At 33.6% G+C, this 27,472-nt stretch overlaps 1 protein-coding gene and 1 long non-coding RNA gene across 8 annotated transcripts in view; one reads left to right on the top strand and one right to left on the bottom strand.

Moving 5' to 3' along the window:
* LOC127871113 (uncharacterized) overlaps positions 1-26,247 on the top strand; it is a 37,100-nt gene extending 10,853 nt beyond the window's left edge. For 5 of the 7 annotated variants that reach the window (XM_052413843.1, XM_052413846.1, XM_052413826.1 and 2 more), the window contains one exon: positions 7,254-9,726. In XM_052413843.1, coding sequence (XP_052269803.1) covers positions 7,282-8,448 — 1,167 coding nt within the window. In that variant the 5' untranslated portion in view covers positions 7,254-7,281 and the 3' untranslated portion in view covers positions 8,449-9,726. Of the gene's footprint in view, positions 1-7,253; positions 9,727-20,053; positions 20,274-23,252 lie in introns of those variants that run through there. The other 2 variants (XR_008045159.1, XM_052413848.1) reach the window with 2 other exon arrangements.
* LOC127871139 (uncharacterized) lies at positions 1,337-3,344 on the bottom strand. The gene is made up of 2 exons (XR_008045160.1): positions 2,878-3,344; positions 1,337-2,158 (listed from the first exon to the last, which is right to left on the bottom strand). It is a non-coding gene; the product is annotated as an uncharacterized LOC127871139 (long non-coding RNA).
* Positions 26,248-27,472: the final 1,225 nt, after the last annotated feature.

The following is a 27,472-nucleotide window of genomic DNA, read 5'->3' as shown; positions in this document are numbered from 1 at the left end:
CTTCAAAAAAATTCTTGTCCATAACAATCCGGCGTAGGGCTATCAAATTTGGTATATAGTGACATCTAATAGTCCTCTACCAAATTTGTTCAAATTTAATCCCTTGGGTCAAATTTGACCCTGCCCCGGGGGTCACAAAATTGAACATATGCTTATATAATGCCTATTTTGTGATAACTTTAAAAAAAATCTTGTCCATAACCATTAGGCCTAGGGCTACACAATTTGGTATGTAGTGACATTGTATAGTCCTCTACTTAGTTTGTTCAAATTATGCCCCAGGGGTCAAATTTGACCCTGACCCGGGGGCCACAAAATATGCTTATATAGTGCCTATTTTGTGAATATTTAAAAACTCTTCTTGTCCTTAACCATAAGGCATAGGGCTACCAAATTTGGTATGTAGTGACATGTTATAGTTCTCTACCAAGTTTGTTCAAATTATGCCCCTTGGGTCAAATTTGACCCTGCCCGGGGTCACAAAACTGAACATACACTTATATGGGGCCTATTTTGTGAAAACTTTAAAAATCTTGTTGTCCATAACCATTGGGCCTAGGGCTACCAAATTTGGTATGTAGTGACATCTAATAAACCTCTACCAAATTTGTTCAAATAATGCCTCTGGGGTCAACTTTGACCCTGCCCCGGGGGGTCACAAAATTGAATAAACGCTTTTAAAGCGCCTATTTTGTGAAATCTTTAAAAATCTTCTTGTCGAAAACCATTTGGACTATGGCTACCAAATTTGGTATGCAGTAACATCTTATAGTCCTCTACCAAGTTTGTTCAAATTATGCCCTTTGGGTCAAATTTGATCCTGACCTGCATGTCACAAAATTGAACATTATATACGCTTATATCTTGCTTATTTTGTGAAAACTTTAAAAATATTCTTGTCCTTAACTCTAGGACCTAGGGCTACCACATTTTGTATGTAGTGAGATATAGTAGTCCTCTACAAAATTTGCTCAAATTATGCCCCTGGGGTTAAATTTGACCCAGCCCAGAAGGTCACAAAAGTGTACATGTGCTTAAATAGGGCCTATATTTAAGTATTTGCACATGCAGAGAAATTTGTTTCAGCCTTTTTTCAGCAGTGGAGCGATACAGGGCCATCATGGCCCTCTTGTTTAAATACTCAAAAAAATGAAACCGGTTTCATGCTTGCATGAACACAGTTTATAAATGCTGTCAGAATTATAAAATATGCAATTACTATAAATACAAATGCCAGGGAAAAGTGCTTTTTGTACTAAAAAATTCGAATGAAAATTACAAAAATACATTCTGAATACTTTAGTATGTAATTAACAGTTTTGTCTGAGAAAATCACTAAATTTTATATATTTATTCAAATTCACATAAATCATTTTTCAAAAACACATAATTACTTCAAATCCTTCCACACAATACTGAAAAAAATGCACAGTTTCTGATTGTTATTGATTCTTTATTAATTTATACATGTACCATTTTTTAATCTTGATGCATCCTAAATTGTATAATGCACATCTTAATCTGTTTTAACAATTATAATATAAAGATTAAGGCTGACTCAGTAAAATAATAATCCATGATTTCTGCAGTACTTGCAGACAAACTAGGAATACTGCTGTGATATTATCTATCTATCTAATAGGATATAAATTTGGCTTCAATAGAAAAAAAATCAAAGCATACACATGTATAAAATGTGTATGTATATATTAGTTAAACTTAAATTGATTGACCATCGATAAAAAGATATTATAATATATGTATATATATATATATATATATATATCCTTGTAAAACTAAAAATTAAATATGTATGTTTCTATTACATCATTAAGGACTTTTATTTTCAGACAAAGTAGAGTGAAGCTTAAAACAGTATCCAATTGTAACAGTCAATTTTGAGAAAATCAACCTGATAATTATTTTCTGTGTTGGCCAATGTCATAATTGGTATAAAATGTATATTGAACTGGAAGTTTTCTTTATTTTAAATGATAACATTTGCTTGGTCAGCCATAATTGTCACAATCAAGTGGTCTTTTTACACTGTAGTTTTCTCACTGACTATGGGTTTGTTCCGAGAATGAGCCACACAAAGTATCGTTGGGGAGATGAGTTGTCAATTTTATGTTTATCAGTCTTTCATAATCCAGTAAACCTGTAAAAAGGGAATTTGTAACTAATAATCACACAATATACACAATTAAAATTGTATGCATTTAGATTTATTTAGTACTGCACATTAATAATTTTCCAAAAATATTTAGCAACATTACATTATATAATGCTGCAATACTAAAGTAATTTACTAATTAAAGGTCGCTGATGTGTAATGGATGTGGTGTCCACCTAATGATCTGGAGGTCACTGGTTTGATCCCCAGTGTGGGAGCATTCTTAAGAAATCTCCAAGAGACACCCAAGTACTGGTTCTAGGCCCAGGAAACGAACTCAAGAACATTTCACATACATGTACGTAGTTAGTACTTTAAATTTAATCGAACTAAAAATGGGTTAAAACTAACAACTGAAACCCTTATTAAAACATTTTATTTTGAATCAAGCAAATGTGCAAATTCATTAAAAACAATGAGTAAAATTTAAAAATTCTACTTTAAAGTAATCATGATAATTGAGATCATTTTCAGAATATTTAATGATGATAATGATACAATTATATATTCCCTAAATGATAAAAATAAAACATGTCATGTTAATTTATGAAAAAAACGTTTTAATTTTATCAATATCATGTTAATTACAACTAGATACAGGCAATTAGATCAGAAACGTGCATTAATTATATTAATGAACAACCCAGACATTTGACATTTGTAGTGATTTATGGTCACTATTTGATTAACGTTCTATACATGACCTGTCATAAAAGGTATTTTTTTAGCCAGTACTACAATCGGCAATGATAGTCTGTATTGCATACATATTTCAACGTCTATTATCGATTCGCTTCCTCAAACTGAACAAATATTTAATGTTTACATCGCGAAACGTAATGCATCCAGTTTCACTTTCGGTTTGGTTGGTTTTGTAAACACCGTAATTTCATCTTAAAAATTGGATGATAGGGTGATTAAATAAAAATGGAAAAGTAAATCACTTGGATAATAGGTCAAAATGCAACACAAATGAACGTTAATAGTGCTATTTATATCAAAGTTTCGGTAAAAAGTTTGGCGCTAGTTCAACGCGCATCGTATACAGCCTCATAACAATAGACTGACAACCTTTTGGGTAGTAAAGTAGTAATACAAGGCAATATGGCGACCGTTAGCCACGAGGCCTATCTTACGGAGGAATCCGAGATAGCCGATGTATCACGATTGGGTCTTCCATAGCTAAAGAAACTTCAGCGTACAGTTTATTTAGTATTGACAGACCTGTACAAAGTCGCGCCAGTCAAAAATCATAAAAAGCGACATTTAAAGTTATGGTAGCCAGAACTAGGTCGTCGATGGTGTACATGTATGTTGACATCGACAGCATTTTGTCAGGAGCAATCGCCGCCATATTGGATTTTGATCATTTTCTTTCGAAAATAAAATGAATTATAGTAAAGTAAAATCTTCTTTTCGCGGTCGTAATGTGTTTAAATTCGCATACTGCGTAAAATTGAATGTAGGCATATGGTGATATTTTTACTTGTTTTACAGTTTGTGTGTGAATTTTTTAAAGACTATTTTGCGTACCAGAACAAATACATGTATATCACTACGCATGGTTACATTTGTCAGATTTTAAGCGCTTTTATGACTGAATTAAAATTATTGTTAATGTTATTAGATCTATTTATGTTAAATGTCACGTTGAAAAAATCAAATGGGATAAATAGAATACTAGGATTAGCGTTGAATACAGAGAAGTTTATGTTGCTCGGCTCGAACACCGAAAGCGCTCGCCAAGGCTCGCGCTTCCGGCGTTCTAAGCCTCGCAACATAAACTTCTCTGTATTCAACGCTAACCTAGTATTCTCTATATTGTTATGCATGTATGTTGATCATAGATACGGGTTATTCGAAATGCCGCTATGTTTTATAAGCATCTACGCATCGATTGTTTGATATCAAAACACATTTTTTAACCCTTCGCTTATCATAAAGAGCTTATCAGCACACCAACTATAAAAGGGCGAATACTTCTCAACTTATAAATAACTTAAGGGATATGTGCATGGATAATTTTAATTAGTCTTGATTTTATAAACACTTAACAGCTTTGCATTTCTCAGTTATAATAATTATCTGGGTTAAATATAAAAGATCACACAGAGACTGATCGCTATTTTATTTTTCTTATCTTTTGCAAATATCCAGCTAAGGTGAATATCAAATTGACGCACGATATCAGCGCTGTGTATTATATCGTACAGATGTGGTATGTAGTTTCTTGTTATTAAGGTGTTTAAATGTTTATTATCAGGGGATTTATCTCAAGTTAATTATTGCAGTCACAGTGTGGTATCAGATAAGATATAAGAGCTCTCCCAGTTAAATCAACTTTGTATTATAAACATTTACTTCTGTCAGACTATTGCCTAATACAATGATGCAGCACCCTGTCGCACCCTGACCCTTTTATCTACACATGCCCTTATTTTGGTTTCATCAGATTACTATAACGGAAGTTGTATTTGAAGTTTCAATAAATCAATTCAGTTTCAGTTTTCTAGCAAGTATCCGTATTGTGTCGATAATTATGAACCGTACACCGTAGTCATATTCAACGCCATCGTACTGTAGAATTACAATCAACGAAATGAAAAATAAATTGTGATTTGTTTCCGGCATGTGCATTAAGCAAAAAAAAAAAAATTATATTTTTACCAATCCGTATTCCCTACACGATGGTCATTTTGAGCATCGACAAAAGATTCCTCGTTGTCCGAGTCAGATTTATAAAAATCTTACTGACAATCACGAAATTCCGTCTCATACAAAAGTAACATGTACGGTTCAACAGAAATTTCTCCATAAGCACTATCATATTCTATTTTCATTTATGTTTCTTACAAAAGTTGCGAGAAATTCCACATCTAAAGCCCTATTATGCCGGTTTGTTATTGCGGGCGAATGAACACGGGTCCAACCCACGGCACCACCAGTTTTAATGAAAATGGAGAGTAGATCGGAATATGTGAAAATTCGCGACTTTGTCATATTTGATCTCGCTAATTACATCGTCTTTGAATCGAAGCGAAGTGCAAAAACGTTTGTATATACACTAAATTCGATAAAAAAGTTTTTTTAACGGTTTTAAAAAGCATGGAATTTCACCTTGAAACAAATAAATGAGTATAGTCTTCATGTTCATGTTATGGCGAAACATACTGATTATTATTTTATTATTATTATTATTTTGACGTTATATTTCACTGTTCACAAGTTAATATCGTTACAAATAGAACGCAATATTACCGAAAATATAGATTTACCTTTATTGAATCGCATACAAAATCTTTGATCAATTGTATTATCAAATAGAGATGATCTTGCATTACTGAACGTTCACCAGGTCTTCGGAGAACAATAAGTCGTATACTAGATGAATAACATGTCTAAATATGTAAAGGTATTTAAAATAAAACGTGATGTGCATTTAAAACATTTTCAGCGAGCAATTAATGGACTTTCACTAAACAATGTTTAAGTAATGCTGAACATACTTAGAATGATTCAGATCCATTCATATGCATTATTATTGGTAAAGTTTCTAATTGCATGCGATTTAGTAAATACGTTTGGGTAATGCGCCAGAAGCACATGTAATGAAGCATGGCATTTATATTCCATTTGCCAAATGATCATCATTAAGGAAGACGAGAATGCTTAGAAGTTTCTCTCTTAATGTTTGTTTTCTAATGAAAGTTGTAGTTTTACGATTTATAGTATTTTGACATATATCCGATGAACAACTTCTTGGTGCCTTATGATGATCATACATGATTTCATTAAAATATGATACACTTTACAATAAGAATTCTGTTTCGTTTACATTAAACCATCAAATGTTAACTTTACTAATTAAACCGAGTATGTTACTTATTTTTATGGAGCTTTATCTGCATGCACTCAATGTTGTGTGGGTTCTTTTTGGCTTTGAATCGTGATATGAAGTTTTACTGAGTCATTACTGGGGAAAATATTGTAGACGTGTAAATAATGTGCCGACAGGTTTGCGGAGCGCGATCTTACTGTTGATACAAATAAAGGAATAATAAAACGCCCGAAACATGTTTAGGGAGTAATTATTGATAACATCTGGTAGTCTTAAATATAATACTTACTACTGATTGTCTACATTACAATTTAAGACACATATACAATAGCATCTTTATACCAAAATGAGTACATTAAGGTTCTACAGGTGTGTCCAGCTGTTGATAACTGCCTTGAAAAAGCTGGAATGTAGCAATATATAATCCGTTGGCTTACAAGCTTTCGTGTATTAAAGATCTTCATGATCATTGTATTGAACTTTTAAATTAACATTTACTTTAACAAATGTTACATCAATGTCACAGATTGATATGGCACACATACGGAAACTGTCACAGCAAGAGAGAAATCCCATCAACAACATTCCTAATGCATGACCAGTGCTCACTTGCAAACCAACGCCACATTTCATCACGATAGCACTTAACAAACAGAAACCGCCCACCTATTTCGCACTTTGACAGGTTATTTTGTATGCTGTTGACTATGATTGATATACATATATTTGTAAAAATAAATCTCTTCACATATCACATGCAAAGAAATATATTGAATTCGAGTTGAATGTATGTCAAAGCTGTATAAAGTACTACAAATGTACCTGCGTATAATTGTACATTTCCAGTAAAGTAATCATACTCACAAACTGTAAAGGAAGTACCCACTATAATAATAATCTATTGTAGCTTAACATAACCTTCAAGTGACATTTTTTCCTCTATAGCGGAGATGCACACAACACAAAATACAATTTAAAGAACGCAACACAAAAGTTTTACGCCTACAAATTCAAATTCTTAGAAAGGCAGTAAACTTAACCTCTTAGATGACGCAATAATCTACCTAAGACACATAGTTACTTCACATGGCGATGTATGTTATAATTGTATTTAACATGTTGGGTTTTACACATTCTCCTTTTATTCTAGTGACATGTCATTAGAACAAAAGACATAAACCATAAATAGTTTACGTTTAACATACAGGTATGTCATACAATGCATGTGTTGTTTATTTTCAGGTAAAAGGTAACGGCGAAAAAACAAAGGATGTTCACTCAAATTCCAAAAAGCTGGCGTCACAATTTTAATGAGAACGTCACGTTACGGGAGTTAAACGACGCTTTAGTGACGTTACATGTTCCGGCAATTGTTATTATTATGACATTATTGGTTATAGGGGTAATCGGCAACATAACCGTCTTACGTATCTATTTCCCGTATCCCAAATCATTTTCCCGGGTGTTTATTTTATGGCTCGGTTTCATAGACCTAATAGCGTGTTGTTTAGGAAAGCCATTTCTGCTCATGAGCCTCTATCACCCGTACGAATTTCCATCAGTTGGTGCGTGCAAGACGTTCCGATTTGTTCACGTGTTTCTCGTCGCGGCCGCCGTATTTATATTTGTCTGTATTGCAGCTGAAAGACATCGCGCCATATGTAATTTCCATGTGGTGGAAATGAAAACGGCCCGGATACACAAGATGTGTCTGATATCGTGCATGCTTGCAATCGTTGTCGCCATCCCAGCAATATTTGTGTACGGTGAGAGGACCGTGAAAACTGGAGTGTTTAATATCACAGGCATAGAGTGTTTTGTGGAGGACCATTTTGAAGAAACCAACTCAGTATGGCCGAAAGTGTTTTATCTGCTCCAGTTCGCGATCTGTTTAATAGCGTTTGTTATCATGGTGATTTTGTACGTTAGAATTGGGCTACAATTGAAGTGGCATCTAAGATTTTCAAAATCATACACTCGTGCCACATCAAACGTGCGTTCTTCTTATTCGAACGAATTGGAATTAAACTCTACACAAGTACCCAGGGTAACGTCAAAAACAGAAAGTCTTCTAAAGACATCAACTTCAGAGGACGGCGAACACTATTGTGCAAACGCGCCTAAAGTAAGCGTTGCATCCACACAAAGTTGTCATATAAACCGCGTTGCTAGAGAGCTGACAACGATGTTTTGTTGGCTTACTTTAATTTTCGTTTTGTCATATATTCCACACCTTACGATAATTATTTACCAAACTTATTATCCGACTTTTACACAGGATATGACACCTGGCGGAATTATAGCGTATAATATATGTTTACGGTCGTTTGTGATAAATAATATGGCAAATCCAGTGGTGTATTTTATTTGTATGAGAGACTTAAGAACCGACTGTAGGAAATTGTTTTGCAAATTGCTCCAATATTGTAGGCATTAATTTAATAAATAATACTAGACTAATTGAATGCAATGTTCAATGCATCGTAGCGATTATGATCTCATTCATTCATTATTGCACGAAACTCTTACACGGACCGTGTAATATTAATGCATGCCACACATGTAGTGCATATTATTTGATACGCTTACCCTGTTGCATATCGTCGCTGTCGTTCTCAAACCTCCTAGCTCCAAAATTTTCAAAATATTTTTTTCGTCTTTTCCGAATATATGAAGTCTGGCGCGTGTTTTGTGCTATATCTCGTAGCTCTACGCCATTCAGAGCCCTTAAAAAAGCCACGTGACGTGACGAACTGTTGTAGAATGATTGTTGGCTTTTTTCCCGGCGAAAAGTCGTAGCGACGCCATTTCACCTATAGGTACGTCGTTTCGTTTTGACAAATTTGACAAAAACGTTTTTATAATTTTTTTTATTAGCAACTACGAGGTTTCCTATAAAAAAAATGAGACGGTTTTTTCTCTCTCCTGAAAAGTTGGCATTTTGTAGCTACGAGGTTTGAGAACGACAGCGACGATATTAAACATCGTTTTATTTTGAGCACATAAAAGGCTGTGTGTATATTGGATCCTTTCTAATGACAAGAAAATGTATTTATGGTAAAAGTCGTTAACGACCTTTAGTCTTTACAAGTACAAGTCTTGCATGTCATGAGTAGTTTACACTTTGATGCATTTCATATATTAAGCTCTGTTACGACCTGACCCATCTTGTTGATATGGTTGGGAATTGTGTGTTTGTCAGTGATTCGACATTTGATTTCTATCTTTAAAGGTTGACATAAATGCCAAACATAGAATAACACATCAGATAACATACGATGTATAAATAGAATTTTTTGTTTAAACTTGTTGTGATTTATATATGCAAACATTTTGTGGTTAACCGTACTAACCCTTTTTTATTGCAATATATATTACACTGATTTATTAGTTATTATGTACTAAAATCTTATTGGACGGATATCGGTTGGTGCCTAACTATTTTGACATGTGATCCATTTTGTATTGAAATGTCTTGTGCATAAGATTGTATTACTTCGTCCATATTCTTTACCACATCATCATCATCATAATTGCCAATATGTTTTTCCTTTGTCCATTGTTTTCGTATAAATGTCATACATCAATCGTGTAATGTGTATTATAAGATTTGTTTTCTTAGTTTATACCAGCAAATATCCTCTACATTTATCGACCACAAATGTTTTACAGTGTTTTATTGCATGTTGTTTATCAAATAAAACTTTCACCCAAAGATGCCTGTCATAGTATATTGGCAATACAAATTTCATTTGTTTTGCTAGTAATTTATATAATGAAGAAGAGTAAAGCCAAAGCCTTCTTCAGTAATAACACTTGTTGTTAATGCTTCGAAGAAAAACTGGTACATGATAATCGTACCGTAAGTCAATTTATGGCTGGGTTGTGTGCGGGTGTCGGGAGGGGGTGTTTTAATAATATTAAAACAACAACAAAGTTTCTCTTTAAACACAAGTTTTATGTGTTTAATACTAAGGATGCGACATTTAAAAGTGTTCCACTACTAAGATGGTTTAACATCAGGCCCCATCGGTCAACCGGCCCCACCCTATGGGTAACTTTTTGTTTTAAATTTATATAGTGCAATTTGTCTCTTACCATACAACATATGTGCCGAACAGAGCAAAAACCAAAACACATAGTTATTATACAAACAACATAAAGCTGCATATAACATATTATTCCTCATGTCTCAGATAAGCGACATAGGGCATTATAACCCTCTTTTTAACTTTTAAATATTATCTTTTGTTGTTGTGCCTTTATAACGTTTTTCTCTCCCGACAAGTATGTTCTTCTGGGTCTTACGTCACATCCCTTGACATTCATTGTAAAAATCAAATCATTAAAATGGAAACTTCAATCTTACTTTGTTTCGCCTGTTGAGTGTATGTTGTCTTAAGCAATTACTAGTTTGTGCCAATAATCCGACATGGTTGCATTCGTGCTTTCGTGCTTTAGAAACCGTAATCAAACAAAAATGCGATGGATTTGGTATCTTCTTATGTGATTTCAATTCGCGTTTATGATTTCCTAGAAAAAGTCAATAAGGTGTGACTCTGCACTCTTATGGTTAGACGAGGAGGAAGCTGTTGATAATAATGTTGCGGATTTGATGATTTAATGGCCTAACGTGCCTACCGTTGCACCATAATATTGGTATGTACCAAAATGCAAACAGAACAAACAAACTTTGGTTATGCAGTGCTGCAGGCACTTGTCAGACCTTATCATGTTTTGTTAATACATTTCTAATATTAAGATTGATTGTGTGCTCAATGCATGACGTGCACGTATTAATTATTCAATAAATATCAACGTGTTTGGCAACTGTATATCACTTGAACACATTTGTATTGCTGCTGGGAATAAAACCATTCATAAAACCATTCATATTAAAGTAATATACGAACATCATTTGAAATGTTTAACCAGATCATTAAGTTGAAATGTTTTTGGTTATAAAATAAGGATTTACAAAATAGTATTTATTCGACAACAAAGGCTATGATGGAGGTGTCGTGCCGAAGTTGTGTCTGTATTTAGCTTACACGCAAATCTGGCTCGGGTTTTAATTTGTGCAATTCTGGTTGAGTTCAATTTCAGCTGCTTCCCCCTGAATAACTTATCTTATGATGGACATTCCGCGCCATTTTATAAACTTAAAAAGTGTCTATCCGTCTGCCCAGACACAAACTAGTCCTACGGGATTCCCACACACATGACAAACGTGCAGGCATTGTACGTTACTGTATATGAAAAATTCGTGGGACTTTTTTAAAACCTTTTAGGGGGGGGAAGCCAATAGAAACACTTAATACAATGCAGAGCACTGCTATGTTTCTTTAGATATTTCTCAAACTACTAGTATGTATTGTCTGACAGCAAATATTATCCCACTTTTACTGCATTCACTGCATTACTGATGATGTACCTTGATGAGTTTTGTTATCAATTCTCTTATAATTAGATTGCTATTCTGAAGCAGATATTGTCATTAAATTGAAGTTCAATTTTGCAAAAACAAAACATACTATTTAAGTAAGGCCTATGTATAACAAAATATGATATTGCTTGTATATTCAAACATTTTTACAGTGCAATAAAGGCGCACACTGTAATGGTCAATAGTTCTTCCAAATTAAGTATTACTGTTTTAAATATTACTTAATTTCCATTACATAATTGATGTATGTCAAGCTAGAAACGGTTGAACAGTTGCATTGAAGAAATATGATTTCACAAGTGCTAATGTCAGATGGAGTCCTTGACAACTAGGGGCTACAAAGGAGGTGAGCATGCCAAGGCGGTTCGTACAGAATATGAATGGGAATACATGGAAATACGAATATAATTTAACCACGGGTTGGCAAGTCAAATATGTTCAGAATATAAGCCCGAACAAAATTTGCATTTCTCTGTATGTCTTATTATTTGTTAACAAACAGTAAGTACACGATACTTTTTTGTATTTACAATGAACTATAAACAGCTCCTGTGAGAGTTTAATGATTTGTTCATGAATCATTCATTTATCAATCGTAAATCATTCATGAACAACATTTATTAACTATTCATGAAGGTTAAATGGCCACATTCTTAATTAGTTATTGAAATATAAGTTCATGAACCATTCATGAGTTAATGTGTTCATGAATCATTCATGAACCTTCATGAACTCACATATTAATGAACATTTCATTATCACTTTATGAACCGGCCATTAAACCTTTATGAATACCTAAAGCATAATAAATTTATTCAATTATCATAATAAATTTATTCAATTATTCAAGTTTCACATTCATGAATTTAAATAACAATTAAATTAAGACAAAAAAAGACAAAAAATACAATCCACAAAAATAAATAACTGGTCTTTTTTGTACAAAATAAAACATGTCACCAGCCACAGACTGCCAGGCTTAGCATATACTTTTGTTTTCAAATTGTTTGTCCAAGTCTTGAACACACTCCTATTTCCTTTCTGGCGCATATTTGAGAATATTGAACACCATGCACTGCCTCCGGGTCCTTTTTGGTATGGGTTAAACTGTTCACATGTGCTCTACAGAATTAAAAATCATAAAAAGGTTTATAGTAATATATATATGTATATATATATATATATATATATATATATATATATATATATATATATATATATATATATATATAAATATATATATTGGGATCTTAGAACAGGAAATGAACTGTAAAGTCTGATTTTTTTGGCTAACCCTGCATGGTGATTGGTCTGATATTGTTCTGTAGGACAACTATCTGGGGTAAATTAAACGAGACAAAAGTACTATTAAAAATTCAAATTAGCCCCAAAAATAAGATACTTCCCGTAAGTGATTATTATACTTAATAACGAACAAATACTGACATAATACTCATTTAATGTACAGTTAGTGCAAGCCTAGTACATTGAAGACAGAATACACTGCTGTCTGTTTGAAGCTTTTTCCAGCATTCGGTCGTGGATGCCCACTCAAGATTAAGTTTGCCATATGGGGGACATTCATCACCCTGAAATCAGTCTGCTTATTACAATAAGTTTCATAAAAACTTGATGTATAAACATCTTCATGCATATGGTATATTAGCACAGCATATTTATTATTTATGGTAGTATTAGATTTTTTTTTTTATTTGCTGTGAAATATCGACGTTCTGGATCATATTACTGTCGAGGATTATCAAGTAAAGTAAAGTTTACAGCATGTGTAATTTGTATGCAGTAATTGTTGCATTTTTATTTATTGGATTTTGGTTGGGAATCGATGTCAATGTTTTGCAACTTTTGGGTAGGACGTTTGTTTCAAACGATCGGATTCATGAAAAGTTCTTCATTAGTTCATAAAAAAGGCAAAACTATTCAATATACCTTTTTTGAATCAAATTCTTAGTTCAAGTTCATTAAAAGTTATAGATCAATTATTTTACCAAATAGGGAATATTTCACAATTTTTGTTGTTGAATCATTTACATTTTTCAGATTCATAAAAAACCTCATGAGTTCTTTAAAACAAAGTAAAAAATGTCTTATGAACAATTCATGAACCACATAATCTTTAAAGGTGCATGAATCGTTCATCATTAGTACATGAACCAAATCATGAATCTGTCTTGAATAAATTATTAAACCGTCTTGTTTATGAACCATTCTTCACATGAATGTGTGTTCAAGAATCATTCATGAACTTTTGTCCATGAACTTGCTCTCATCAATTTCATGAACTATGCATGAGCTGTTCATGAACACTTTTATAAACATCATGAATCATTCATGAATTCATGAACTTCAACTCGCAGGGGTGCCTTATTACCTTCCTCCCAACCATTGCATTGCAATATTGACTGACTATTTATACAGTTTAACGTTTATATAGTCTACAAGTACTTAATTTTGTCCCTGAATGAATACAACAGTCTGATCATAACACCCCAGTATAATTACTCGTTATATATTTACAGTTGTAGAATATATGCCATTAAATATGTTGATCACATGTCTTTCAATTTCTTTGGCGTTCGATTTGTGAACAAGCATGTCAATATTTATTTAAAATTTTTGGCAAGAGTAAGCGGTTAAAATTAAAGCATTGTTTGCATTCCCTTAAACGTGGTATTGAGTGGAAATCTAATAGCCATCAATATATCCGCTGCATATAATTATTTCAGGAAATTAAGGTCGAAACTTATTTAGCCGAAATAGCTCATCGTAGACAGCTTGCCGAAATATGATTAAAGCTTGGGTCACAGTAGTGTAAATGTCAATTAAAAGTATTTTGACCTTAAACTGGTAATACAACAAGCCGAAAATCATCTTATATTACTGTATATTGGAAGCATTTGTAAACGTCGTGTTAACATTTAAAATCGTAGTGTGTTTCGGATTACTAATTATTATTCTCATTTGGAAATTTTACGGAACATTTATCCTTATAAACTTTAAACGATCACCTGGCGTATTTATTCATATTGTAGACGTCTCTGTGAATAAAAACATATATTAATTTTTTATACAATTTTCTTTTTTATACATGTACTACAATATTTAAACAATTTATTATAACAATGTTTTTTTTGGTATGCCCAGTAGCACACTGCTAACGCGGCGTTGCGCGGCGGTCATTAATAAGAACGGAAATTGTCTGCATTAACCGACTAGGCTAAAGTAATACACGCCGCGGGAATTAGCGAACGCGGCGTAACGCCGAGCGTTTTATCGAGTTCACCTCGCTCTCCAAACGCCGCGTGAACACTCGCTAGCACAATCTGAACGCATCGGACAGTGGGCTACACCACACCACGATCGCCGATATGGCGGAATTGTCCGAGGAGTCCCGATTGTCGCTAGCAGGAAAAAAAACGCGGAGGGAGCGCGTTTTTTGGGGAAAACGCGTGGAGTGTACTGTATCCTAAAAGAGCAACAATTGAATATATAATAAAAGTAAATTACAATAATTAATTGAATAGTTCTATACAATTGAATTAATTCAACTTCAATGTGATATGTCATTTTGAATGATAGTTCAGTTTAAATTTAATTAAATTGTAATTGACAATTTGATTAATTGCAAGACAGGGTAGTTTAAATTAAATTAAATTGTAATTGACAATTTGATTAATTGCAAGACAGATTAGTTTAGTTATTAGTTAAGGATACAGACCCACAATTATTTGGTGACACAAATGAAGCATTAATTTCAATAAATAATATCAGTGCCATTGCTTTACTTGATACAGGCAGCTGTGTAAGTGTTGTTTCAAAACAATTTTATAATACACATTTATCTTCAGTCACAGTACAACCGTTGACAAATATAATAAACATTGAATGTGCTGATGGAAATAGTTTACCTTATGAAGGGTATATTGAAGTTGAAATTCAAATTAAAAATGGCTTACCTAAAGCTAAGAATAGAAATTGTCTGTTACTTGTTGTGCCTGACACCAAGTACTCTAAGAAAACACCAGTTATTCTAGGAACTAATGTTTTGCAGGAAATTTTGTCAGATTGCCAGGATAAAAATGGCGATCAATTTTTACAGAAAACAAAAATGTACACTCCATGGTACTTAAGTTTAAGAACAATTGTTCTGCGAGAAAGAGAATGGAAAAGAAATCCAAGAATTGCTATTGTCAGAAGTGCTATACCGCACAAAATACTTTTAAAACCAAATCAGTGTATCAACATTAAGGGATATTTAGACAAATAAGTTAACCATCCAGATACAACAGCTATTGTACAGGAATCAACCCTGAGTAATTTGCCATCATACATGGATGTTACACCAGCCGCTGTGCAATTTAAGAAAAATGGCTATTCAGAGGTGAATATTACCCTTCAAATTTAACATCTAATACCGTCACTATATCTCCAAGAGCTGTTCTATGTGAACTTCAACCCGTCACTATTGCTGAAGAGGTATTTGAAAATATTGAACAATCTGAAAGGCAGAAAGTTTTTGATCAGTTGAAAATAGATGAGCATAACATATTTGATCATGATCAAAAGCAGAAATTAAAAGAATAATTAGAATTACATAAAGACATATTTTCTGTATCTGATACTGACATTGGCAAATGTAATTCTATAAAACACAGGATTGACGTAATCAATGAAACACCTTTCAAACAACGTCATAGGAGAATACCACCTGGTATGATAGAGGAGGTTCGTCAACATATCGAACAACTCTTAGCGAGTGGTTTCATACGGCCTTCTAAATCTCCTTGGACTAGTAATGTTGTCCTATTAAAGAAAAAGACTGGTAAACTGAGATTATGCGTTGACTATAGGATGTTGAACCAAAGGAAAGTGAAGGATTCATATGCACTACCTAGAACTGAAAAAATGTTTGACTGTTTAAATGGGGCAAAATATTTTTCAACTATAGACTTACAATCAGGATATCATCAAGTAGAAGTAGAAGAAGTACATAAAGAAAGAACAGGAATTACAGTAGATTCTATAGGATTCTTTGAGTTTAATAGAATGCCGTTCGGACTCACGAACGCCCCAGCGACCCACCAACGCCTAATGGAAGAATGTTTGCAAGGACTCAATATGCGAATATGTGTCGTTTTCCTTAGTAGTAATGGGATCGAAACAGATCCAGCTAAAATTGAAGAAGTTATCAATTGGCCTGTACCTGAGATCATAATTCAGATGAATTGAGATTATTTTTAGCCTTCGCAGGATATTATCGACGCTTTGTCAAAGATTTTAGTAAAATATCAAGACCATTGAATGAACTTTTGCCTCCTACTATTAACAAAAATAAACATAAAAATTCTAAAGAATGGAAATGGACTGAAGTTGAACAAGCTACATTTGAAATATTAAAAGAAATACTTTGCTCACCACCTGTTCTTGCCTATCCAGACTTTGAGAGTGCTTTTGAATTACACACAGATGCTTCTAATAAAGCATTAGGCGCTGTGTTATATCAGCAGCAAGGCGACCAAAAGCGAGTCATAGCTTACGCCAGTCGTGCTCTTACTAAGTCTGAAAGGAACTATAGCGCATTCAAACTAGAGTTTATAGCTTTGAAGTGGTCTGTAACTGAGAAGTGCTCAGATTATTTAGCCATGAAAACATTTTTCTGTTGTAACAGACAACAATCCACTAAATTATATCTTAACTTCAGCTAAGTTAGATACAACAGGACAAAGATGGGTTGCAGCATTAGGGCAATACAACTTCAGTATTACTTACAGACCAGGAACCAGTAATGCCGATGCAGACGGTATGAGTCGTTACCCATACGAGAAATGTAAAACACAAAATGTCATTAACATAGATGATGAAACAGTCAAAGCTATATGCAATAGCGACTCAGATACTGTGAGATCAATAATAGAAACACTGCCAGTTGCTAGTATGCATATTATTGAGACAACAGAAGAATAAGGTCATGGATTAGCACAGAAAGAGTTCAGAGAAATTAGACAGAAACAAAGATATGATCCCCTAATTGATAGGTGGAGAAAAGCGGTAATTGACCAGAAAATACCAACAAAGTTTAATTCTAAACAAGACCTTATTATGAGGAAGAAATTTAAACATTTTAAGATAAACCGAGGCATTCTTTTTAGAATCATTCAGGAAGAAGATAGATTAATTGAACAGTTAGTCATACCTGACTGTTACAAAGAAGAAATATTACAATGATTACACAACACTGTAGGACATCCGGGAAAGGAGAGAACGGCTAAATTAATGAAAGAGAGATTCTATTGGCCAGGTGTAGTAGCCGATATAGAACAGTGGATTAATAGTTGCGAACGGTGTTTGAGAAGAAAAAACAATACTAATGAGAGAGCTCCATTAGTTAGCATTAACACAACCTATCCACTCGAGTTGGTGTGTTTTGATTATTTAACACTGGAACCAGCTTAAGGTGGCATTGACACTATACATGTACTTGTAATAACAGACCATTACACAAAGTACGCTTTAGCAGTACCAACCAGAAACCAGACAGCCAAAACAACAGCTGAGGCATTCTACAACAATTTCATAATACATTATGGGATACCGACACGCCTACATTCAGATCAAGGTGCCAATTTCGAAAGTGAAATCATCAAAAAGCTATGTAATTTTACAAATATAAAAAAGAGCCATACAACTCCATACCATCCCCAAGGCAATGCCGGCCCTGAACGATTTTATAGGACACTTTTAGATATGTTAGGAACATTAGAAAAAGAACAGAAAACAGATTGGAAACACTATATATACTCATTAGTTTATGCGTATAATTGTATTCCTCATGACTCAACTGGATTTCCACCACATGAATTGATTTTTGGTAGAAAACCAAAACTGCCCATTGATGCAGTGTTTGAGAAGTCAAGAGAGGAATTTGGCAACAAATCTGCATATGAATACATGGAGGATGTAAGATCTAGGATGATAACAACAAAACGAATTGTAGAAAAATATGCAGTAAGTAAGAAAGGTGGCATTTGATGGGAAGCATAAAATTGCTGATAGATTTGAAGAACAAGAATACTAAGTGATTGATCAACCGCAAAAAGACATTCCAGTGTACAGAGTCAAAGAAATGGGTTCAGGTAGAGAAAAAGTTTTCCACAGAAACTTGCTGATTCTGATTAGAAGTCAGAATGAAGTTTTTTATAGTGGAGGAACAGAACATATTGGCCTTGAGAAAAGTTCAAAGGTGTCAGAAGTGAATTCTGATAAAGAAGAAACAGATGGGAAAGTTATATGTGACGTCACTGAGGATGATGGTAAAGATGGATTGGATTTTGTAGCTACTTCAAAACAGACTGGGGACGCCTGGAATCCATGCATAGAAGTGAATGAAGCAGATGTAGATCTACACATTGAAGAGAGTCAAGAAGAAAAACAGGAAAGTAGTCTGGGAGACTTAGAAGAAATTGTTTCTGCTGAGCGGACAGAAGAAACCATTGACGAACCTGAAGAAAGAACTGATGAACTGATGAACAGGATGTCAGAATAGAAGATGGTGCAGAGAGGACACGGAGAAGTCAGTCTGTTTCGACAGAGGCAACTAGAGAAACCTCCCGTCCCAGTACCTAGAAGACCTACCAGAGAAAGACATCCACCGACTCGACTAAGAGATTACCATATTAATTGCATGGTTAATACTTCTCATGATTGTAAAATTAAAGCATTATCTGTATTGTTTGATGCTGGTATTTTAGATCAAATCGATTCTAACATAGCTAACCAGATAATTGGAGCTGTTATGAAATGAATTTTATGTATTTTCATAAATCAATTATAAAATATAAAATGTTTTAATAAGTGTTTTATCATTATTGTTTTACATAAGAAGAAAATTAAAGTAAAACATTTGGAAATGTGCGGTCACAATTTCTGTTATGGGGGAAGTTAGCAAAGTGAATAACTATATACTTTGTATGAAGTACAAAGTATATTACATATCTGTGTGATGAAGTTTGATTGCATGTAAAACTTTCAGTAGTGTTACAGATATGAATAGTACTACGTAGTTGTAAAAAGATTGTAGTGTATATGGTGGATAACATTTTAGTGTAATATTGCATGGACAAACACAGACGTATACTTTATGACGGGACCTCATTTAGGAAAGCGGGGGAGTATGTACCCGAGTGGATTTTAACCCTATTTTACTTATTTGTAACCTATTTTTGTGGTCAGTTCTCTTACTAATGGGAATGGTTTTGTCAGTCTTTGGATGGAAACTGTTAGACAAAGACAGAGGTTTTTTCCATGTAATATTTTGAGTAATACATGGTTAATCAGGACTTCTACTAGTTAGTATGTTGTATTTGGTTGTATTGAACTGCATTCAAACCATTGTTACTGTTTCATTTGTTTTTAAAGAAGGATTTGACATGTTGGTAATGTTGAGTCATATATTTTCGCTGTTGTTGAAATGGTTGCACAATGGATACAATTCTTTCTTTTGATATTTTAATATCTTGAATTGTTTTAACTCATTACTAATAAATGCACTTAATAATGTTTGTGCATGATTAACTTGCAGCAGTCACAGAAAGCGTGGGAAGGAGCAAGGGAGTGAAATCCATTCAGTTCCACAAATTGGTAATTAAACTGTGTGTTGTGTACAGTAACTATGCAATGTTCTTGTCATGTGATATATGTTTGTTGCTTTGTATGTTTGTTATTATTTGTATTGCAAAATAATGTTTAAGATTCAGATGCAATTGTAAAGCCACTAAACAAGACATATTATAAATGTTATTATTAATTCTAGGATATCTATATTAATAATAATATTATAGAAATTATTATTAATCATATGTCTTAATATGTGTATTTGTATAATTTACAGATTGGAGCCTTGACGTTTGATGCTCTTGAGTTATCTGTTAATCAAATATTCTAATTATATTGAAACATAAAACTAGACAGTCTTGAGTTATCTTCCTCCTGTGTGGTTAAGTAGCGAAGTAACCGCAAAGTTATATTTATAACACATATGACACATCAAATGAGATACTGTTTACAATAATACATTATATCGATGCGTTGTACACATTTTGTAAGCATTTCTTTCACTAAAAAATAATTGCCTGTTAATTAAATTCAGCTTAATCCTCCATTTCAAGTTTATCAAGACATTCACCATTAACTGAAATAAGACCTTTACATTTTGAAAAGCTTACTTTGATCGGTATATTGATTAATTCCTCAAAACACTGGGCGCGTTATCTGTACCATGTTTGTAGCGATTTTGTTTAAAACACTGCGCGAAATCTGTTTAATATTCATAGCGATTTGGCTTAAAGATCGATCAGTTTAAATATGTTTGTTGATAAATACGAAGGTCATAGTGGAAATACAATAAAAATCGAACACTTTTCGCATAGAAGACGTTTCCTCGTGTCTTCGCTTGCAACGTTAATCGAATGAAATCGTCCTTAATTTGGATCCGAAACATCCATCACAAAGCGCACAACTATTCAGCGGTACCGAGCTTAACGTTATCTCAACATTTGCCTTTCATCCTTTCTTTGCCATACATTTTTATTCAGCGGCTTTATAATAATGGCGTTAAAAATGTGGTCTATTTTATATTACTTATTAATCTTATATCGAGATAAAGTTTAAAATTTTAGGATCGACAAAACCAATAAAGGAACACTTACTCACCCTTCCATTTGTCATTGCCTTTTTTTTTTGCTTTTTTATGTTTTATCTTTGGAACAAAATCTTTAGACACATGCCTATAGTGCCTGATGAAAGCTCTATTATGTTTGATAAAACGCGCGCACTGACGTTCATTCAAGATCCTCGATAAAAAGTTTGTTAGTTTTATAATGTAATACGTTGCATATAAAAAAAAAAAACACTTTCGTTGACGATAATGGCATATGTTAAAAATCGTTTACAACTATATACATATTGATTACGTCCATAACGATCATATAAATATTTATAATACAAACGCCTCTTTCATATGTGGGTACAAACACTTAGGCTAGCTCAATTACGTGTTGCGTTATCAAAGGAACTAAATTTTAGTTTTTAATTATTTATTGAACTTAAGGAACCATTATTTTGTCTGGCAAAATGAAACTGACAGAACGTGCATATTCACTTTAAGTTTCAGTATCCACATACTGAGCGGGGTACACTTGAGTTTTCGAATGATTTTTTGAGTGGTAAATCATCGGTTGTTGAGTGGAAACTTATCGGTTATGGGGCTGTAAATTATCGGTGTGAGTTGATATTCATCGGTTATTGAGCTGTAAATAATCGGTGTGAGTTGAAACTCATCGATTTTTTAGCTGTCAATCATCGGTGTGAGTTGAAACTCATCGGTTTTTGAGCAGTAAATCACCGGTATGACTTGAAACTCATCGGTTTTTGAGCTGTAGATCATCGGTGTGAGTTGTAACTTTTCGATTAATGAGTGGTAAATCATCGGTTATTGAATTGTAAATCATCGGTTATCAAGTTGTAAATCACAGGTTATTGAGTTATAAATCATCGGTTATTAAGCTGTAAATCATCGATAATCAAATTGAAAATTATAGGTTATTGAGTTGTAAATCATATGTTATTGAGTTGTAAATCATTGGTTATCAAATTGTAAATCATAGGTTAATGGGTTAAAAATATAAGGTTATTGGTTTGTAAATCACCGGTTATCGAGTTGTAAATCATAGTTTATTGATTTGTAAATCATTGGTCATTGAGCTGTAAATCATCGGTTATCGAGTGGTAAATCATCTATTATCGAGTTGTAAATCTTCGGTTATCGAGTTGTAAATCGTCGGTTATCGAGTGGTAAATCATCTGTTATCGAGTTGTAAATCATCGGTTATTGAGCTGTAAATCATCAGTTATCGAATGGTAAATCATCTGTTATTGAGTTGTAAATCTTCGGTTATCTTTTTTGTAAATTGTCGGTTATCTGTTTTGTAAATCGTCGGTTATCGAGTTGTCAATTGTCGGTTAAGAAGAGTATCACGTGAATGTTACCGTTGAAATATATTAGTAAAAAGCATTGATTTCGTTGCTAAAGTTTGTTTTCGAATGTTATTACTTTATTCTCATGTTAAAAAGGGCCTTTGCATAGTTTTATCTGAAAAGTGAGGAGGTGAATATTTGCTTTTGCTATTGTGTTTGTCATTATTATCGGTCCCTACAACAAACACGTGTGCTTTTGGAACAGTTAATAATATGATTTAGCAGATTTTTCTAAAATACTTGTAGAACAGTGAATTTCCGTTTTGTTTTCAAAACATTTACATCGACATTAAACAAAATGCCACGTGTTTCGGTGATTATTAAGGTCAAAGCAACATAGACAGCAAATATACCAAATGTATTGAAAAGATGTGTTGGAAGGAAGTATAAAACTGTTTGTTCGTCAAGCAGATTCTGAAAAAAATGCCGAATACATGATATGTGTTTAATTCTAGATTCTAGCAAGTGATTTACTATTAAAACGCGGGAAAATAATAAATGTAAAGAACGTGCGTAGAAACAGTCTAGAAATTGCACGAACATCAATACATGTATTTTATGCATCAGATCTTGGTTTTAAATTTTCAGAACATATCTTAAATATCGCTATCTATCTCAATATAGTATTTCTGTTGTCTTATAATGTAGTGATGCACACTTCATATATCTACAGAAAATTGTCAAGCAAATGAAATAAATCAATAAGTTTTTCATCAATTTAATAAATAAAGCTCTACTGATTACAGTCTATGAAGTCGAAAAAGACAACCTAGCCATGTATTCTGCGATCCCAAAAGTCTGGCGGGAGGATTTTCGGGAAAATGTGACACTCGCAGAGCTGAACAACTCTCTGGTGGATCTCAACATCCCCTCCATCATATACGTCGCTATCCTCATGGTTGTCGGCGTGTTGGGTAACATCCTCGTCGTCTACATCTATACCATCAAGTACTCACCTTCCACATACCGCTCGTTTATTTTATGTCTGGGATGGATAGACCTCATAGCTTGCACTGTTGGGATGCCTCTTTTGATATACAGTTTGATGTGTCCGTACGTGTTCCCATCCGAGGCAGCGTGCAAGACGCTCAGATGTTTACACATGTTTTTCGTTATGTCTTCAGCTTTTATCGTCTTAGGAATTGCAAAAGAACGCCACCAGAGAATCCGTTACCCGTTGTCAACACAAATAACTCCGACCAAGATTAAAATAATGTGCAGTTTGTGTGTAGCTCTTTGATGTCTTGTTGCTTTACCCGCCATATTTGTGTACGGTGATGCATTGGTTAGTTTAAACCTATTTATTTTAGCTCAATTGCATCGAAAGCCTAAGGCTTATATAAACGCTCTCGAGTCCGTTTCCTGGGCCTAGAACCAGTACTTGGTGTCTTTGGGGGAGATCTAAAGAACGCTGTCACGGTGGGGATCGAACCCGTGACCTCCCGGTTGCTAGGCGGACACCATATCCATTACACCACGGCGACCTATTGGTTGCATTGGTTGACACAGGGGTTCACGGAGTTAATGGAACCGAATGTTTTATTGACCCAACGATGCAAGATTCGAACTTTCCACAAGGTTATTTTGTAGTCCAGTTATTGCTGTGCGTAATCTCCATGGTGATTATGGGGATAGTCTACTTTCGGATTGGATGGACGATAATGCATCATCATGGGTTTATTCGTGAAAATACATTCAGCGGCACGCATGGCAACACGAATATCAAAACAGAGTCTCGTAAGTCTTACCATCTGTCTTAAGTTAAAATACAAATTAGTGTTGGTTGTAAAAAATAACAGCATAATTTTAATTTCATGAAAATCAATGTCAAATCTACCAAACGGTTAACAAAACTGTCACTTTCAATTTCTGAAGCGCGCTAGTTATGTGTGTGTGTTTACAACTAGATGGTCTGTGTGTGTTTATATAAATTATGATCAAAGCCGCTTATATGCTGACTTAAATGTATCAGTCATTAAGTTGGTTTCGCTCTTTAAATCAGTGCTATCAAGTATATGTATCCATATTGTGATAATGTATTCTCATTATATCATTTTAAAATGCATTTGGGATCTTTGAGAAGGAACAAATAGGGCAACATGGATCGTATTAATGTCAAACATGTACAGAAGCCAATTAGTATTCAACCAGACAATTTTCGCAGCCCTTTTAACCATTGCTGATATCATTTCGCAATCTTTTTTTTAATTAGACCTTTTAAATGAATTATGAGCTCATAAACCTATGTAAGTAATTGGCGTTTATTATTTATATGCGTTATATGTCAAATGCCTCGAATTTGTTTTGCCTTGATGGATAATGGATACATGTATAAAAAAAACATTAATGGCTAGCTTTAGAATTTCATTGATGCCAATGCAATGTTTGTGCTAAGTCCGGAACGTCTAAATACAATAACTGACGCGACAGATAACGATACAATACAAACGTCAGTGATAGATTCATGTGACCAATACGTACGTAATACAGCGGTCTCATCACAACTGTGCTTACATGTTGTTGAATGTTAAACATGCTATTGCTGATATATTGTGTTACAAGATTGTTATTGCGCTGTACACATATTATAACGGTCTGCATTGAATGTTATGCATCTCATTATAGTATTCATATTACACACTTCATGTTAGTATAGTCTTGGTAAAAGCAGCGGACTATTCCATATAAATAAATGTAAGAGATGTGTTAAATAAGGCATTCATTTATTTAAAGCACGTGTTTCGGCCGTTTTGAGAAATATATCTATTATTAGAAATTTTAATTCCAACTTTCCAAAAGTGAAATATAGTTATTAACTCAGATCAATGGCTTAGTGTTGATTGCATTGTTTGTTATCTTTTGTTAGAACATAATCAATAGTTAATTAAAGCTGTTACATACACATCTTTTGTATACTGTATTCAAAGCAATATGTTGAGCCATGTGCACTGTTTTCGTATGTGTGCTGTAGAAGATATGTATATGATATTCTTGTGTCAGAGAAAAATGTGTTTGCTATATATTTTATTAATAAAAATTCATTAACATTGTATTCATTCAATTTAAAATGTAAATTCAAATAAATTTCCTACCTAAAAGATCTGTACCATTAATAAATGTAATATATAATATGCCTCAATCACAATTAAGTGGTTAAATATGGTTGTGGACTCGTGGTAATGGTATCCTGACGTAACCCTTGCCCAAATCAGCATGAACTTGAATTAACCGTTTCAAATGAAGCATAATTATTCCTTTGGGGGTTTGTGGACTCGTGGTAATGGTATCCTGACGTTACCCTTGTCTCTGCTATGTCTCTGTTTTGTCTTGTTGATCTTTCTAATCTATGGTTGCTGCGCATGATGTTTTTTTATGTAGTACTTATAGTTCAAGTTTTAGATTTTATTGTTTCATTATTTGTCTTATAGCTATACACATAGGGTAGTTTTATAGTGTCTTGTTGATCTTTCTAAAATATGGTTACTGTGCATGTTTTTTCGTAGTATTTATAGCATAGGTATAATAGAGTAGATTTGATCGATTCTTTTGAAACAGTGTTGCAAAATGTATTCGTATCTGCGATACGTTAAATGTTCTTATGTAAAGCGCCTTTGAACGTGCACTCTTGCATGAAAAGGGCGCTATATAAATCCGGTATAATAATAATTAAAAATTAAGATGCATCTATAATTATCTTTTGTGTTAGTCGAATGGTATATAATTAAATAGTTTTGAAAAATATGTATGGCTTTTAATGTTCCATCAATATCATAACGATCTAGATAAGTTCACACTTATGGTAAGACATTAACACAATAAATGTGATCAATGCATATACTCCCCATTCCTAAAACATAATACGTGTTGATAAGAAGTGAAGACAAGTGATTTCGTTGCCCGCAATCCGTTTGGATTTTGCTCACAAACATTCATATAAAACTCTTAAGCTAAAACTTCTGCATGAATTAAACCTTTCCCTCTCAAAAGCAAATTCAAAACGGCTATGTGCAAACAGCATAAACCAGAACAGCCTGCGAGTAACTCGCAGTCTGTTCAGGTTTTATGCAATTTATTGCTCATCCGTTTCTAAGGATTGGAAATGAAGCCTTTTGAATCTAGTAAGAAAGGTCTTTAATTAAATGTAATTTTCGAAGAGACTACAAATGCGTCAAAATACGTGTGTTAGTGGTAAAGAGTTAAACAAACAACAACAAACAAAGAAGCCATGCGTATCAACTATTTAATTGTAAGTGATCGACATTCATTGATCGACAACTTTTAAAAATGGTTTAAATTCGTTTCTTTACAACAGAATACTATTTAATACTAATCTTATTAAAATTTATGGATACACATTCACGTACTACACACAGAGCTATCACCAGTACTGTACACATATCTCAAACAGGCACTATATGCACAAATCAAAATGGAACTGCACACTTAACTCACACTTCTACACACTCATAACCCACACCGGTACTTCCCGCATAACTCAGCGTACTACGCAAATACTGTAATTATTCTGAGTGGCATTTTTAGCCCAAATACTTAATTTTCGGATGTACGGATTAACGTCCATAATAAATGGCTCATAATGTTCGGACAGTATATTTTAAAGCGCTTTTTCACCACTAACCATGGTACTACACATATAACTCACTATGGTACTATACATACAACTCACTATGGTACTACGCATATAACTCACTATGGTACCATACATATAACTCACTATGGTACTATACATATAACTCACTATGGTACTATACATATAACTCACTATGGTACTATACATATAACTCACTATGGTACTACACACATAACTCAATATGATACCATACATATAACTCACTATGGTACTATACATATAACTCACTCTGTTACTATACATATAACTCACTATGGTACTACACATATAACTCACTATGGTAATATACATAAAACTCATTATTGTACTACACAT

This window comes from Dreissena polymorpha, chromosome 1 (assembly GCF_020536995.1).
Source record: "Dreissena polymorpha isolate Duluth1 chromosome 1, UMN_Dpol_1.0, whole genome shotgun sequence".
Taxonomy (NCBI): Eukaryota; Metazoa; Mollusca; class Bivalvia; order Myida; family Dreissenidae; genus Dreissena; species Dreissena polymorpha.
This window is presented reverse-complemented; position numbering and strand designations above follow the sequence as displayed.